The sequence below is a fragment of the Dendronephthya gigantea genome, unplaced genomic scaffold (assembly GCF_004324835.1).
Source record: "Dendronephthya gigantea isolate DGI-Jeju-01 unplaced genomic scaffold, DenGig_1.0 000929F, whole genome shotgun sequence".
Classification (NCBI taxonomy): domain Eukaryota; kingdom Metazoa; phylum Cnidaria; class Anthozoa; order Malacalcyonacea; family Nephtheidae; genus Dendronephthya; species Dendronephthya gigantea.
Genome location: NW_021163939.1, coordinates 1 through 17,809, shown reverse-complemented (window position 1 = coordinate 17,809; position 17,809 = coordinate 1). Strand labels below are relative to the sequence as shown.

General features: G+C 34.9%; 2 protein-coding genes across 2 annotated transcripts; one reads left to right on the top strand and one right to left on the bottom strand.

Moving 5' to 3' along the window:
- Window positions 1-6: 6 nt before the first annotated feature.
- LOC114544739 (AMP deaminase 2-like) lies at window positions 7-3,264 on the top strand. Its single transcript, XM_028563290.1, is given in 12 exon segments — window positions 7-42; window positions 252-383; window positions 594-656; window positions 754-808; window positions 1,065-1,305; window positions 1,590-1,716; window positions 1,807-1,970; window positions 2,146-2,266; window positions 2,518-2,572; window positions 2,575-2,690; window positions 2,764-2,874; window positions 3,016-3,264. Coding segments are annotated over 11 exon segments (1,335 nt in total). The 5' UTR covers window positions 7-42; window positions 252-281; the 3' UTR covers window positions 3,196-3,264.
- Window positions 3,265-3,446: 182 nt separating this feature from the next.
- LOC114544740 (epoxide hydrolase 4-like) lies at window positions 3,447-8,428 on the bottom strand. Its single transcript, XM_028563291.1, has 11 exons — window positions 8,230-8,428; window positions 6,275-6,408; window positions 5,980-6,050; window positions 5,681-5,759; window positions 5,368-5,432; window positions 5,168-5,233; window positions 5,009-5,060; window positions 4,679-4,774; window positions 4,191-4,373; window positions 3,981-4,054; window positions 3,447-3,685 (listed from the first exon to the last, which is right to left on the bottom strand). Exons 1-11 carry the CDS (start codon window positions 8,372-8,374, stop codon window positions 3,598-3,600), a joined length of 1,053 nt encoding a protein of 350 aa, XP_028419092.1. The 5' UTR covers window positions 8,375-8,428; the 3' UTR covers window positions 3,447-3,597.
- Window positions 8,429-17,809: the final 9,381 nt, after the last annotated feature.

Here is a 17,809-nt window from a genome sequence, read left to right as displayed (position 1 = left end):
ATCAAAGCAGTGCCAAAACGAGATTACTACAACGTTCGGAAGGCATGTTTTTTGACGTAAATACTTTTTTCAACCACAATTTTTCTTCTCAGTTATGCTTCAACCGATGCATAATGATAACGAGGCATGCATGTTCTGTAACTCACACACACATCATTTGAAACAGCTGATGAAATATTATTCCGTGCTTGTAACAGACTCACTCTTCAAATCCGAGGTTAAATGTGTACTGATATATCTAATATTTTTAGGTTGACACGCATATCCATGCAACTGCCTGCATGAGCCAATTCTCGCTGCTGAAGTTCATGAGACGCAAGGCCAAAACAAATCCTGATGATATAGTAGCTGAGAAAGATGGAAAGAAGTTGACTTTACTTGAGGTTTGATGATATAAAGACTTATTAAGTTAAAGTGATATTATCTTCATAAACACAAATTTCTTTGTAAAGAATAGCCTTATTATAGTGCACGAAATATCCACTTGTTGAACGTATCTTGGCATTACAATCTTTTAACAATCCTATTTACGAAGGACTTAATGTGAACCGTACGTAATTAAAGTGAAGTTATATATACTTGTTTGCTTTTAGTTTTTTGACAGTCTCGGCCTCAATCCTCAACAATTGAGCGTGGATAGTTTGGATGTCCATGCGGTATGTAAAAAAACCATTCAAATTACAACCCCTAGTACTGATGGTCAGACATAAAAGTTTTATCATAGCTGGATAAATATTTGTTGTGTTTATTCAGGGCGAAGAAACGTTCAATCGTTTTGACAATTTCAACAAAAAGTACAATCCAGCTGGTATGTATAATTATAAAAAAAACAACAAATGTATAATTATAATAAAAAAAAACAATCGAATTTAATTATTCTTCTACCTAACCACCATTGTTTCTATTAATCCTCCCACACCGTGATTGTAATATATTACTGGACATTGCACATGGTTCTCTTCTTAAGATTAATAATGCTTGAATATAAACAGCATATAGAGTTGAAACAAAAGAAAGGAAGGTATTGTAGCATTCATGGACGGGTCTTCACTCGAATTTTTCAGGTCAAGGCGCTCTTCGAAAACTTTTCTTGAAGAAAAGTAATTACATGGAAGGTCAATATTTGGCTGAACAGATAAAAGGTGTCATGGATCTTCATGAAAAAAATAAATATGTCAACAGTGAATTGAGAATTTCTGTTCATGGAAAATATCCAGACGAGTGGCAACGACTAGCACATTGGGCCTTGCAATACAACATTCAGTCGCCCAATGTTCGTTGGATGATTCAAGTTCCAAGGCTTTTGTAAGTCTTTGCCAGTAGTTATTTGTCCTTTGTTAGGCAGATCTTTCAATCTCCAATTAAAGCATAGTTTTATTTACATGTATATCACTAACAAAAGTTGGGCGTAATCACTTGCGAGGTTTCGCGTACCTATCCCCACAGACAAAATATTTCTATCCTTATACAAGACGTCTCCGATGAATTAGCTACCACATATGAGTCGGAACTTTTAGGTCGGTGTCAGGTCTAGTATGCTACTTCTCTTTTTAATTTTTTATCTAAATCCTTTTGTGTCGCGAATATAGTGACATCTATCGTAAAAAAGGCAACTACAAGAGCTTCGCAGAAATGTTGCAGTTTCTTTTTGGACCAATGTTTGAAGCAACTATTAATCCGAAATCTCATCCTGAGATGGCCAAGTTTATGACCCAGGTAATAGAGAATCAGTACTGGACAATTTATCAATTCCTCGACGAATATTGAGAATATTTTTCTCCCTTTCTCTCTCTTACATTCACCAAGGTGATTGGCTTTGACTCAGTCGATGATGAGAGTATTCCGGAATTGACTCCATTCAATGAAGACAGTGAAACACCATCAAACTGGACTCAAGAGGAAAGACCAACATATGCTTATTACATTTATTACATGTATTGTAACATCATGACTCTTAACCATTTGAGAAGGTATGGAATTACAGAATTTGGAAAGCAACAATTCAAATGTTGCTTTCAATTGTTTAATTGTTTTAATCGGTTTTAAGTTTTGTTTTTAAATATTATTTAGTTCAATATGCCATTCCACAACTGTTGTCGCGTGCAGAAATTTACCATGTTATAATATTAAGTTTTTTTCCAACAGAGAGCGTGGAATGAATACATTTGTTTTACGTCCTCATTGTGGTGAGGCAGGTTCACCCAAACATTTGGTTGCAGGATTTATGTTGACTCAGAATATTTCTCATGGGCTCATGTTGCGCAAGGTTGGTGATTACATGGATGAGAAGTAAAGAACTGAAAAAAACGAATGTAACCCTCTCAGTCAGTGTCACCCCCTCACCAATAATTCCTCTCAATAAGTCCATCTTCCCAACGAGTCCATTGATCATGAATGCTATCCACCGCTATCCACCTATGTCCACATCTATAACAAGCCCGTATACCCCCCTCCCCCTCAAGAGGAACCATGAAGAAATCATGCTAACGCAAACTCATCTTATATTATTTCTTGTAGTCGCCAGCACTGCAGTACTTGTACTATCTGACTCAAATTGCTGTTGCCATGTCGCCACTAGCAACAATGCCTTGTTCCTTAACTACAATCAAAATCCATTCCCAGAATTTTTTGCAAAAGGATTGAATGTCACATTGTCTACTGATGACCCATTGATATTTCACTATACCCAGGTGGGTGAGTTATGCAGTTAAATTTTAAGACTGGCATAATATTGAATGCCATGCTCGATTATTTTTCTTACAGCAACCGCTGATTGAGGAATACAGTATTGCAGCACAAGTTTTCAAACTAACCGGAACAGATATATCTGAAGTAGCCAAGAACAGTGTCTTGATGTGTGGTTTTGAGGATGAGGTAGTTATACTTTGATTTGCCCAAAGACCAGATGCGGTTTTTCTCCTTGTCAAAATATGAGTAAGATATAGTTTCCATAGTTTAATACAGAGAGACAGTTTTTGCGCTAACGAGTTTTGAATATATAATAAACCTTTCTAGCACAAACGCCACTGGCTTGGGAAAGATTACGATAAAGACGGCTTGGCTGGTAATGACATAGCCAAAAGTAATGTTCCGGACACAAGAGTTGCATATCGTTATGAAACCTTGGTTCAAGAACTCACATATATTTGTAATATTGTGAAGAATGCCGCTGATGATGATGATGATGAAGATTGAGGGACTGGTATATGAGGCACGCACGTTAGCAGATTGTCATGCACGGGAAACGAGTGTCTAGTTGATAATTATTATATTGCACCAATCGTGAAATATTGCAGCACGGGTAGTGTATAAGTTCAATAAAAATTGCGAATTATATTTGCTTGTTTGATGCTAATTACCCAGTCCTGACTCCTGGGTTCATAAATCGAAGAAGTGTCACTGAACATGATTTTTATGAAGCACTGTGATCCGGAGGGGGATTTGTCATAACGAAACCACAAACGTCAATATTCGAATCGCATATAATTTAATTAGATCGCTAATTTGTTTTTATTGTAAAATTGTCATTGATCACACATCTTTTGCCAGTTCAGAATGCGATTATCCCCTTGTATATTTATTGTCTTATTTCATACTTCACGATGATTCCAGAAATTCTCGGATGAAATCATTGACAATCTGAGGTTCATCCTGCTGAACCCAATGACTTGCGCCACCAACAAACCTAAACAGCGAACATTTGTGAATTACACACCGCATTTTTGCCTCCTGATTTTGACAGGGAAACTTTCAAATCCATGCAGGAGTAATCAGGAGAAATACGTTATAAGAATATAAAGAATGTCTTGCACTGCATCCTAGTAATGATCATGCACAAGATCAAGCAATATCAGTTCATCTCGACCATATACCGCATGAAATCTCTGTAAGCAGACTGCCACATAAGTTTCCAATATACGCTACGTAACGCCATGCACGTCTAAACATCGAGTTAAAACGTTATAAAAACAATTTCACACCTGATTGTGGAATTCTCAACACATTCTGGGATGAAGTCTAAAGATTTCTTTAAGAGAAATGCATCTTGATCCCCCTAAAAAAGCCAAGTCAACTACTTTACCCAAAGAAGAGACCTAAATAACAGTTATATCAGTATATGGAATGACTTAAAACTATGGTTAGTGATCACGACCAACATTGCATTTGTGGCTATACTTAGTATACCTTACCCATACAATTAGTGTTGGCGCCGTAACACGTGGTTGGCCATCTTTTAGCCAATCATTATCAATATACATTGTAACAACATTTCTGTAGTAATTTAAAGCAGCAGTGAGCGCGCCAGGCTGCGATATTGCAAATTTGAAAGCTTCAATGTCCAGGTCGCTTATGTTGGTCGTATTTCGCACACCCTGTAAAGTATGGAATTTAGACAGACTTAAAATGAGAACACAGCAACGTCACAGACAACGTGAAAATGACGAATAAACTGCGAATAAAAACGCAATTTATCCGCCACACGTGTTTCACGTTGCTATCACGAGATTAAAATTCTTTTGTAAAGTTGACATCACCAAAGGCAAAGGTGTTTGTAAGACTGCTCTGTCTGCATTGAAACTTATTTCAAGTATTTTATGACAGCATAGCTAAATATATGTTCACTGTTACATGCATGCAGAGTTTTTTTATTTATTTAGGATATTTTTTAATGACTTACGGCGTACTTTCCACGAAATACCGCCCTTATGATTCTGAATTTTTTTAAGGATATAAATAATTCCGGTAAATATGGAAGTTGATACAGGAAAATGTACTAAACAAAAAATAAAACATCAAGAGTTACAACAAGCTTAATGTTTACCACAAATGAATATAAATTAATTAAGCAGTCTATATAATCCATATTTAAACTAGAAAAAGTCGAAATAATTTTTTATCATGTTGTAAATTAGGATTATATCATAGTCTTCAGTAAATTCAAAACAGTTCTACCAAGTTGGCAAGTAATATATCCGATAACTAGTTAATTCAATGGTTAAGAATATACCCAGCACATCAAAAATTGTTTCCAGCTTGACAAGAGGAAGTTCATAAATATTCTGGGGAAAAAATACAGAAACATTAACCGCACAACATTGTTTATAATTGAATTGAATGATTGAATTTAAAAACAAACAGACAATATCTCTGAAGTGTCACAAATTACTTTGGATGGGGGCAATTGAGAATCACAAGTTTATCCACAATTTCTGGAAAACGATGGGCCACAGACCTAAGTGACAAAATTTTACACAACGACTCTTATCTCTTAACAAGATTTAGTTTTCACAGACAGATCGAACACGAAATCAAAAGTCATGTTTTGCTTTTAGGGTGAAAATGGCAGCATATATATGTTCACGGTACCAGGATATTAATCCGCCCCAATCATGTCCAACAAGAGTACATGAAGTATAACCAAGTGCTTCAACCTATATAATTATATAGAGTAAGCGTTACATTGTGCCCCTGTGCAGTGTGCATGTATCACTCAGCTAGTGCCAGTGGCGTTGATGCACGACACTTGAAAGGAGGGGAACATATCCATATATTCTTGCTTTAAAGCTAAAGAACAATATGGCAATTGGTTATGATATATATAAAGGCTAGTTCATACGCGGTTTTGAAGATTATCTGGGTGTTACCGCCCATGCACTTATTATAGTCCATGGCCACTCACTATTTCTTTTACGTCCTCGGCGAGATAGTTTATTTTATAAAGAGATGTTTTTTCTGGTTTGTCGCTGAATCCATATCCCCTGCAAGTGCGGGTAACAACAAGAATTTTATCTAATGAAGTTCATAACTCATTAAGTTAATTACATACGAATACAACAATTAAAACGGCTTCAATTAACAAACGCTATTTGGCAATGCTGCGAGAATTTCCTATCGAAAAATTATAAGGAAAATAATGATGAAAGTGAAATCGTACAGTGGGATGAAGACGTGTTTGGAGTAAGGCAATTTCAGATTTACCTCAAGTCAACCGCAACAGCACGATAATCTTTACAAAATTCTTTCAACTGATAGCGCCACGAATACCAAAACTAGAAAATTCAATCTTTAATTATAAAAGTATATTTCTCGGTATTTTGACTTTCGTTGTAAATAATTACGAACAATTATAATTTACAATTTGATTCGAAAACATTGTTACGAGTTACTATTTGTAATTGTTGAATTATTCCTACAAATTTAACTGACTCAAGAAATACATATGGCTATGGAAGTACATTCAAAATTCCGATATGTATTAAACAGAGAATTTCACCTCAGGAAATCCATGAAGAAACAACATCAACGGTTGACCAACATCGCCATTAGCAACGTAGTGAAATGTGATTTTGGATTTTGTTGTAACATAGTTGTGAATACCAAGGTTTTTGTCTTCAAGACAGGTTGGTGCTAAATTAAGTATTTTTAGTTAACAACAGTGAGAATATTTCAACAATATTTCAGTCCATTTCTTATGTGTTAGACATGTGCTAAACCGCCCAGAAAGTACCGCAAATGTACGGAATAAATTATTTACATCTATTTACAATATTTATGCAGTTCTTAAATAGGACAATTGCAGTATTCAATAGCAAAAAGCAATCATAATCAGTACCAAGATTAAAATTAGCTCGAATATTTGGCCTGTGTACGAACTATGACGTCACTTTTCATGTAGCCATCGTTTCATTTTTTAGGCATTTAGTTATTTTATTAATTTGACTCCTCGGCCTGAGACTAACGTTATATACAGAATTTACAACAGAAAGTTCTGCCACATTCAGCGCTTATTCAGGTCTAGCTAATGCAGTCTTTAAAATCACTGACTTTTTAGTTTTTACTTACTGTAAAAACTGTAATGTAAAATGCATTGTGTTCGGTCTATATAGCACAGACTCACAGTGGGGACAAATTATCCAAATCTAGACGAATTTGGATGGAGAAAGAAAAGCTAGTCCGTTCCTAGACAACCTTCAGATTACAAGATTACGAAAAGTTCGTATCAACGAATTATTCCACAGGGAGCCCAGAACGGAGTTCTTCTAAAATCGCGATTTGATCACGTTCTCGTCCTGAATTTCTGTACCTGGTTAAAGTATACAAATTTTGCAAGGCTACATTTTTCTTATTTTTCAACATTCTGCAAGCAAATTTTGTAGTTTTTCTTGCCCAATTTAAAAATTAGTCTAGTATTGCAAAAGGTCTATTGGTAGGCAAGTTTAGACTTTTAGATGTTTTCAATCCTTTGCACCTTTTTCTTTTTTTGTTAAATAGAGTGGCAGTGGAGTGGCAGTCACATTGCAAGTACTATCACCTTATACTGTCATCTTTATACATTTGACTAGATTTACACATATAGCAATGTAATTTCAAAATAATATTGTCACTATGATAATCAGAGAGGCGGATGACACTTTTTATTCCAATATCTTATGACTCATGTAGTCATCACATGATATCCTTCATCACAAATGATGAGAAATATGCAAGATCAATAATCCATATATGCATATAATCTATATATACACTAAGCTTAAAGATGGAAATTCACCCCGGCTAGTACCGATATACACTCCTTACTGTCTCCCATAGGCAGGATACTTAACCAAAAAACATAAAAAGGAGAAATTGGTGTCAATGGCTGTCAGGTTTTAGGGGATTTAGGCAGAAATAAGTAAGAATGAACCTTGTGTTTATACATGAAGAGATATCAACCAAAGACTCTATTTAATATGGAATTATCAATGCTTTAGCCAACAGGAAAATATTTAAATACTAAAAAACTGATAGCAATAGTCTAGCTGTAAATATTTGCTGCTTTGCCCAAACGACAGTTTTTACTTTATTATATAAATATTTCCCTTTTAGTTTTAGCTAAGGTCTTGAAATTTCTACTGTAAAAAAGGTTGCTAAATAGCTTCTGGTTGATATACAGTTAAAATTTTGGTTTTATGTATATCTTGCCTAAAAACCAAAACAACTGCTGCATATCTAGTGCAGCTATACAAAAATATGGAGGCTCTCTATATATATTTTATGATTTCAGTTGTTGTAGTTCAGTTAATAAGTATTGGCTGTACATTTGGGGCTAAAACGAGGAGTATTTGCGGTTACTGTATGATATTTGTGGATACAAGCCTAGGTAATTTATGGATAAATATAGTCAATATTTCAGTAATTTCACTGATATTGCCTAACTAGTGACAACAAAAATTGAGACGACGTTATTACCCTGCTCTATCGGTACCGACTTAACAACTACGGTACCCTCTCGAATAATGCTCCATATCAAACGACAAAACACCATACAACCATAAAATATTCCGATAGAATACATGAAGGCAAAAGCCATTATTCGTTTGAAAAATAAAACCATGATTTTCGTAGCTTTTCGTACCGACACAGATCTTAATAGTTGCTCTTTTGGAGTTTGGACTTTATTTTCACTTTGACCGATACTTCGTCTTGCACGCATATTTTGGATGATTGGATCTCGATTTTAAGAATTTACAATATTTAATTGTTTAATTTAGCATTAAATATTTGCACAGAGAATATAACATAAAAAATGGTCTAGAGGCCGCCTTTCCTCTCAGCTTGTCAGTTGCAGGGTTGCCAAAACCTATGTCAGTTATGTCAGTAAGACATGGCGAGGCCCGCCCCTTGCCCCTGCATAACCAATAAAGCATTATGAAATATGGTTGATTTTCATATAATCGCTAAATTTTTGTTCAAGGGCGTAACTAGAACGATATTCTTTCCCGGCTCAGAGAAATAATAAAAGAACTTTTTTTACTATAAGAAAGGCCTATTAATCATATTATTTAAAATATAAGATTAACCAATCAGGATAATTGTTGGACTGTCAGGTCGGGTGTGTTCAGCCAATAGCATAGCTTTATTTTCCAACACGAGGAGCCGGGAAAATGAAATATTTCATGTAGTCTTCAAAATTTGAGGCGTCATTTTGGCCATAAACTTCGAAGCATAAAGATGAGTTATATTTACGGCTGAAAATTTCGACTAACATTTCTACTGAGACAAATGTCCTTGACTAAGATCCTGTTCTCGTTTGCAGAAGAAAATTTTAGTATCTTTGCTGCTCTGTCGTTAGTGTAAGAACAGGTAATATCCCTTTACGATTATCTGCTTGCTCAATCGAGGGATCTTGAGTGAGATCCTGGTTCAATATAATTGCCCTGAAAGACACGTGTTTGACTCGTCGCTTATAACACTAACGTTGTTTTTTATTCACAGCTCGCAGAGCTTTTACGACTCGAAGTCAAGTTTGACGATCAAACTCGTGAACAAGAGACGGATAAATTGTGGCCGAAACTGCTCAAGATAACTCGCCTTTCAAGAGAGAGCACGACTAGCTATTTCTCGGAGCTTATTGGTGAAATGACAAAGGTATAAACGTTAAATCGTATGCGAATTAATCATGCAGGGTTTAGATCAAGCAATCAGCTGCACCCTAGCAGCTAACCATCTCGCGCTTTAATTTCAAATCCCTTTGGATGGAGTTCTAAAGCCCTTAAAAACTAACGTTCCCTTCTATCCTTTTCAGGTAGAGTTTTAGAGCTAAAGCTAAACTAAAGACGAAATGTACTGTACAAATACGGCACCTGAGAAAATTACGGTTGACTGAATTTCCTAAGAACTGAATTCTACTCGCGTTTAAGGAGACAGCAAGTCCAAAGCTGCTCTTTCTCAACTTGCTGCTGAAATGAACAGGTAAACTTATAAGTGTATATCTATTTTGTGTCTAATAGATTCACAAGAGGATGAGAAATTGAAACGCTTGATCCGCAGGCTTCGTGCTTTGTCTCCTCTTTCACCTGATTCGATCGTGCACTTAAACGAAAGTTTTTCTCTAATATTTTGAGCTCGTTTTATTGAAGCGAACTTCTTTGAATCACCGTCTATAACAAGCATTACCTTTGTTTTATTTCAGGTGGAGATTTAGCGAGTTAAAACCATATGAAACGAAGATAAACCTGTTCATAATAAAATGTAAGTGTCAGCGATTGAATATTTTTGATAGAGCGAACAATGGGGAGCTTAAGCTGATTTAGGACGGGAACCATGACGGCTGAATATACAATAGTAGAAAATTCATAATAGGCGAGAGTAGAAATAATTAAAATCCTACAGGCATTTTATTGACGTCGTTTATAGTCCATACACAACAACAAAGTGATGTAATGATTTTATTTACAAAGTCTGCTTTAAGAATAAAGAAAGTAATGATCGAGTAATAGTAAAGTATACAACGTTTTCTAACGTATTCCAAAAGTTAACAAAATTACTGTATTAATGCGATTAATTATTCTTATCGTCACGCTGGGCTCCCCAAATTATACGGTCCCAAGTTAGAGAAAAATTCAGCTTCCTGCATGCATAATGCGTTATATTGAACGGAAAAATTATACAAAACTTAAACTCTTCTACTATATGCTTATTTTTTATCCTAAATCTTATTTCAGGTTGATAATAAATCACGGCTGGGTTGAACTATAACCAACACGGCAAAACGACGCCAAATTTTAAAGACCCAAACGACGCCAAAACGACGCCAAAACGACGCCAAAACGATACAACGTCGAACAGCAGCGTATATCAGCGATGTTCCCCCCCAACATCGTTAAAGGTTAGAGTAGCCTGGTGGTCAAAAAATGTGCATGCTAGGGTTAAAATGTTATTTCGCACGAAAAATGTTCTACGAACAATCCTTCTGCAAAGCAGAAGTTTATTGTTCGTCTTAAGGGACGCGATGTTCTTTAAACTATAACACTTGTCAGTTACCTAGGTCCTGGCCACCAGGAACATAGCTAATGCATGATGCATGTGTAAATAAATTTGCATGGGAGTAAATTTTTAAAAAATTCGGTTATAGGATCCGGTTTTGCGCTTAAGGGCTGCTCGCTGCGCTTAGGGCTACGCGCTAAGGTTTGCATGTTCAAACTAGGGCCGGTTACATATGTCGAAAACATGAATTTTCATACACGAAATGGTTTAAAAAGCCATGCACACGAGCATAAATCACCGCCTCAAATGGCAAACATAATCCCATAGGTTCTTACTCTGTTCCATCTCTCGGAACTGTTATTCTTAAGAAATTTGCGGCTCCGAATGTAGGTTGTAATAATATAAAACAAACACTGTTTTGTACATATACACACACTATAGCCTCATATGGCAAACATAATCCCGTAGGCTCTTTCTTGTTCCCATTTCTCCCTCTTTCTTGTCTTGTCCTGTTGAAATAGTCTTTACCAGGCCACATGCGGCTTTCGGAAATATATATAGATTGTATAAAATTATGAATTGTAAATATACTATTATCTTGCATGGTTTACTATATTTTGTAATAATGGAATAATTTAATACTAATGTATATATATAACTGATTACATAATAATTTGAAACACATGAGCAAAACACTAATACAAATTAAATCATGAAAACCATACGGCCTTTATAATGGCAAACATAATCCAATTAATAAGGCTTCTAGGTTCTATTTCTCTTGTCTCTTGTTACATACACTACCTTACTACAAATCATAAATACATCAACCTATATATAACAATATGATTAACGCACACTTCATAAAAAACGTATATACATGAAAAATAAAACATGCTCTCAATGAATTTAAATTTACTTGGGAAATAGGGGAAGGCTGTGCATGGGGGTTGTCATGTTATCTCGTAGCGATATATACATTATTCCTACATTAATTAAAAACAAATCAAGAGACGAACATGGGCAGTGGCATTGCAATTTTATTATTTTTCTAAGGTCTCTGTGAGACTTCCAATCATTTAGCATCGTCGATCAGTGCTTATGAAAAGAAAGGCGCCACTTTTCGTCTGTACTGTTTGACTTTGCTGATTGGTTCGAAGTGTTAGCAGGTATCTTGGGATATCTAATAACCTTGCAGTGTTTTTTTCATTGCTGTTTCTGTAAGGACAGCTTGCTTTGGCTTTATGCCTTGGCTCTGAAAAAGTTCAGTAAATTTTTCACAAAAAAAAATTGTGCTCGATGCTCTTCTGTAAGGGCAGTTTGCTTTGGCTATACGCCTTTGCTCTGGAAGTGCTAAGTCCATTTTCCACAGAAAAAAAGTAGCAACTCGGTGCCATTTCTAAAAGGGGGAGCTTGCTTAGGCTATATGCCTTGGCTCTGAAAGTGTCCAGTCAAATTTTTCACAGGAAAAAATTTTTACTTTGTGCTGTTTCTGTAAGGGCAGCTTGCTTTCGGCTTTAATTAAAATCTATGCACCGAAGTTGTAAATTCCATGAACTAACAATTATTAAAAAAACTCTTAGGAACACTGCCCATGATTTGTCAACGGAATAATTTTGGTTTATGAACGAATAGGGCTTTCAAAATTCACCCAGATATCGATACAATAGAACAAAATCTACACGAGCATGTGCCCCTTACGTATAGATGCATGCAAATAGAATATGAATTGAATAAAATACATATATAAATGAAAAGAATAGAGAAGAGTGAACTCTACACTTGCATACATGTAGAACAGAATGAACGATCATTTTCATACAGTACATGCATTCAAATACAAGACAAATACAATACAATAGAATAAAATATATACACGACAATGGTGCAATATAAATGCATTCAAATAGATCTAATAATAAAATACATACACATGCAAGCTACATATTATAAAAAACCAAGCATTATGTAAGACGTAGACATATTCTGAATCTATTTGTATTACTGTAAAGAGAACAAACACGTTTTGTAGCACATGAACGATGAAGTAGTAATAAAAGTAGGAAAAAAATTAACCGTTTCCCTGTCTCTTGATTTCAATAGCTAAAAACAAACAAGCTTTGTAACACATGATTGAATGATAAAGTTGTAATAAAAGGAGAAAAATTATTTGTTTCCTTGTGTCTTGATTTCAATAGCTATAAAAACAAACACACTTTGTAAAACATGTAAAACACACGCTTTGTAATACATGATATTATGTTAATAAAATACTAAAAACCTGTGTATCGTATTTATTTCCGGCGTTCGGTGAGGGTTTTCCTCCAGGATCTCTGGTTTCCCTCGTAATCAAAAACAGTGTCCGTGTGTTCGGGACCGCGTTTATGGTTGGTTTTCCATTAATGACAAATGACAATTCCTTTCTTTATGGAAGCCTAATATCATTTTAAACATATCTTTGAATCCGTCTCTTTAAAAAATCAGACGTTTGCCCTATAATATACTGAATGTATAGTTAAGTGTTGTACAATTTCTCGTATGATAAATGCCTTAAATTGCAAAACATACAAGTTAATGGAACCTGACTGTACACACGGTTACTGGGTTAAATTCCCGGTACACTGCTTTCTCTGAACAAATTGAAATGCATATTTTTTGTCGATTCGAAACTTGGAAGAAAAAGAAGGGGGCGAAGCAATTCACGAAGTGAATAGTGTTAGTTGATGAAAATTAAAGACGTGATACCGCTATTGAAATTCAAGATGATGCAGAGATGATGTTTTGGCGTTGCTGACATGGACAAGGTGACCTCGTTCCAGCACGAAGAATTTAAGAAGCAACTTCAACAGAATGATGATGGATTCTACGAGACAGAGTTGCCTTGGAAAAGTGACTGTATGCTCTCTTAATTCAAACGATTGAAAATTCAATCTATTAGATTGAATTTTCAATCTTTTTGAGATTGTTTTGCGTGACCAAACGTTTTCGATTGAAAATCAATCGTACACTTGATTGAGAACAAAATCAATCGAAAAAGAGTTACTTTTCAATCCAACTTCAATACTTTGCGATTGAAAATTTACTTTCACTCTACATTTAGATTGGAATATTTTCAATCTAAACGAGTGAATAATTTTCAATCGGTTAAGGTTTTCAATCTTTTTTCAATCTTTGCAAGTTTGGTATGCAGGACCAAACGACCCGGATTGAAAATCAATCTTCTTTTAGATTGAAGACTCTCAAACGTTCAATCTATTAGATTAGAATTTTCAATCTTGTAGATTGGGTTTTCAATCATAGATCCGATTCTCTTGAAAAACACCAAAAATAAAGAAACATCTCATGTTTTTTTTAAAAATATGTAATAAATAATAAATTATATAACAGGCACGCAGCGATAATAACCATACAAATGACTAACATAAGAACTAACCTATGCAAGTATAGCTTTTTGTGCATGCAGCTATTTTTTTACTGATTTAAAGTAAGAAATAACAGGTTTTTAAACGTATATGCTGCATAGTTACAATTTTAGGTCTCTGCATGAAGAGCCAAGAGCTCGGACAGTTGGACCTGTCGCAGAAGGCTTGATCACTCCATAGATCATCGCTGCTATGAACTCCCAAAAATTATGCAGCGGAGATGCATACTCCACATTAAACACGTAGTGGCTTTTAAAAAGCATATCCACCGCCTTTACGACATCTTGTCCACAAGGAATGACAATTCGATCCAGAACAATAAAATAATCCTCAGGATTCTGCGCATTTCCTGTGGACAATAAAAATGGTTGCGTAAATCTTTCATCCTTTGATTTAGCCGCTTCTTCCACATCACTCCCGCTCTAGAAAGGTAAAACATATATACGTTTTATTGAATGAAAAAATAAATATAATGGAAAATAAACATAATATATAATGAAAATATAAAAGTATATACGTACTGGGACATTTTGCAATAAGTATGTGATGGCCCCATCTCTTGTAACCGTACTAGTTTTCCTTTCTTTCTGTTTGTTGACTTGTGTAAAATATAGGCCAATACATACAATGCGCAAAGGTCACCTATATATAAGAACACGATATGTAACTAAAATCTATTGCAAAAGGCCAAATTTGTACTGTCGGTCACTCCGTGGTTTTCAGTTCGACATGTATTTTTAACTTAATTATACAGTATACTGCGGGAAAATTATACATAAATGAACCGTTCTATTACCAAGCACGCCTCGCTTAATACAACTGCTGATATAATTGTATTTGGAATTAAATCAAAGATAACTTACTATTCTTCGAATCACTGATAATTTGTTGAACAGCAGGGTATTCATTTCTACCCAACACAATAATTCTTTCTTGAAAGTAAGTCCCCATTTGGTAAGGAAATTATCGCATTCTTCAGGATACAACAGTTGAAACTCAACATTAATCTATACAGATATAAAATAAATTCTAATTATAATATATATATTCTTTACAGAAATATCAGCAATACTCACGAAAAATAAACTACTTCCCTCCTACATATAAGACAATATTAGATCGATGTTTTGGGGTACATAAAATCAGTTACAATAATACAATTCAAATAAGACTTTACCATATCAGGTACATCTTTAAATCGTGGGTATTTTTCAATGATGCTTGTTATAGTTGTGAGCTCTAAACATTTAATGGCATTTCGTCTGTGCTTAAATGTTTCCTTAAAGTACTGAAGGTGTCTTCCCATTTTGTCATTACTGGGTGCATTGTACTTCATCCATGAAACCTAGAGTCAACAGACGTTTATTTAAACATCAGGCTAAACTGGAAGAAGACCAACCTTCTGTGCGTACTGCAACGTTTATTCATCTATATTTTCATGCATGATTGCATATAAACCCTAGCTCCTCTGCTGACCTTGTTACTCGTATCCATGCTATATATACAGTTAGTACTTCTTACCTTTTCGTTCATGTTTTGAGTCAATTCCAAATTCTCTTCTTCATCTTCAGATACTTTTTCAACGTCTCTTTCAACAGTGGTCTTTGCTTCCATCTTTCTTTTTCGTCCACGTCTCTCTGGTCTGGCTGTCCTCATATTTTTCAAGCGATACTCGATGAATCCATGTCCATTGTCATGATGTTCCTACATTCATGCCAAATGTCAACCTTATACATTATACCGTTATAATAGCACCAAGTTTAACGTCAATTTTTTAATTTTTGGATTCACGTACATATCCTTTCTTCCAGGTGTGTTGTCTTTGATTGTTGGATAGGTTTTAATATTTCCATTCCAAGCAAAGTTTTTTGCTCCGAAGTAGGATACCTTTGATACAGGAATTTCTGAATTCATATGCACATTACACAGAGTAAGCAACAGTTGGTAGACCTCTCTTAGGCGGATTTCCACTCAGTGCAAAATGTCGCGCGATCGATTTTTTGCGCTCGCTTTCTTTTGAAATGTGTTCAGTCAAGCTCTTCTATGGGATTAGTTCCGCTTGACTGTTGCATGTATTTCAAAGAAAGCTATCGCAAGAAAGCGATCGCAAAAAATCGATCGCGTGACATTCTGCACTGAATGGAATCCGCCTTAAGGTCAGTAATATTTACAGGCCACATTTTTCCACCAACGCTGACACGCAGATTTTGATCACAATCGCCGTTGCTTGCTTGTAAATGCCACCTTTTTCTAAGTAGTTATCTAATTCCCGACCTTCAGAGTGGTTCTCTATTGCTTCTTTGATGTTAAAATTGATCTGTATAGAAACATTATTATCTACAGGCCGGTGGTAGTTCAGAATTAGAAGACAGACGTAGATCAAGGACGCGGACGTCAAAGACGACGTGAAATGGCATGGCACTCATTTGCCATTTTTATGTCCGTTTCCTCGATCTACGTGCCTTTTTTTAATCAAATTAATTTAATGATTAATCATTGGATTGTATATTTTTATCAATGCAATTACTTTGTTAATCTTCCAGAATGGGCTAGTTTAATCTACAGCCACATATTATAGCTTACTTTTTTCGTGACGTTGGTATAAATGGTTCTTTACTGTGTAGGTGTTTCTCTGAAGATGGGTTTGTGATCGATTTTGTAGGCTTTATACTTGGGTTATTCTGCATTTAACATTTAATAGTTTAGTTCGTCTGACAATATACAGGCAGATTTTCATTGCACTATGACTATAAATAGCGTACCGTATTCTGAGTTATTTCTGGCATTGTAATGTGGTGTAAGTGCCTCAATCGGCGGTGGTGACTTCATTCTTTGGACCCAACAACTCAATTCCGTCGGGCACCAAGACTCACTCCTATGTCTTTCAGGTCATTCTCTGATAGTGTTTGGAACCATGGTCTATTTCATTTTCTAATATATGAATATATAAAATTTTGTTAGTGCATTAATTTTAGTAGTTTTCATATTGAATAACTATAATAATATTGCATAGGAAGTGTTGAAATTTGCCGAATTTAACTTTTTCTTGGCTATGAAATGTTATGGCGCGCGCGTGTAGGATCTTAGTTTACAAAAAGGAGGACAAAACATGGGAGATGGGAAAACAAGTTTTTTCTTGTACCTGTATATTATATTATTTATTATTATTATATTTTATTATATTTTTTTATTATATTTATTATTTATATTTTATATATATACACTTTGCGCAGATAGATAGATGATAGATACTCGAATCTAATTGAATTGTATATGTTGTGTATTATTATAGAAATCCCATGCAATGTATCTATGCAATTCTAATTAGACTTCGAGTATCTATCTATCTATCTATCTGCGGCCATTTTTGCAATGGGTGTATATATATTATTATTATATATATATTATTATATTATATATATATATATTATATATATATTATATATTTATTACGAGAGGGTTTGTTATATGTCGCGTATTTTGGCGCGAAATATTCATCAATCTTTTTGGTGTATACTCAAAGTTCATTCAAGAGTTTTTGATTTAAGACTATCTTCAATGTCAACGCCTTCAGTATCACTGAAAAAAATACTAAAGTTGCATTGACTAATATAAAGTGTCATTTTCTTCTTGGCGTACCC

Bases quoted from the DNA above. Each gene is read 5' to 3' on its own strand.
- LOC114544740 (XM_028563291.1), bottom strand. From the start codon at position 8,374: ATGGTTTTATTTTTCAAACGAATAATGGCTTTTGCCTTCATGTATTCT. The intron at 5,234-5,367 runs GTACCGTGAACA...TTTGTCACTTAG, and splicing joins TGGGGCGGATTAATATCCTG to GTCTGTGGCCCATCGTTTTC. The intron at 4,775-5,008 runs GTATATTCTTAA...TTTTTTGTTTAG, and splicing joins AACAATTTTTGATGTGCTGG to TACATTTTCCTGTATCAACT.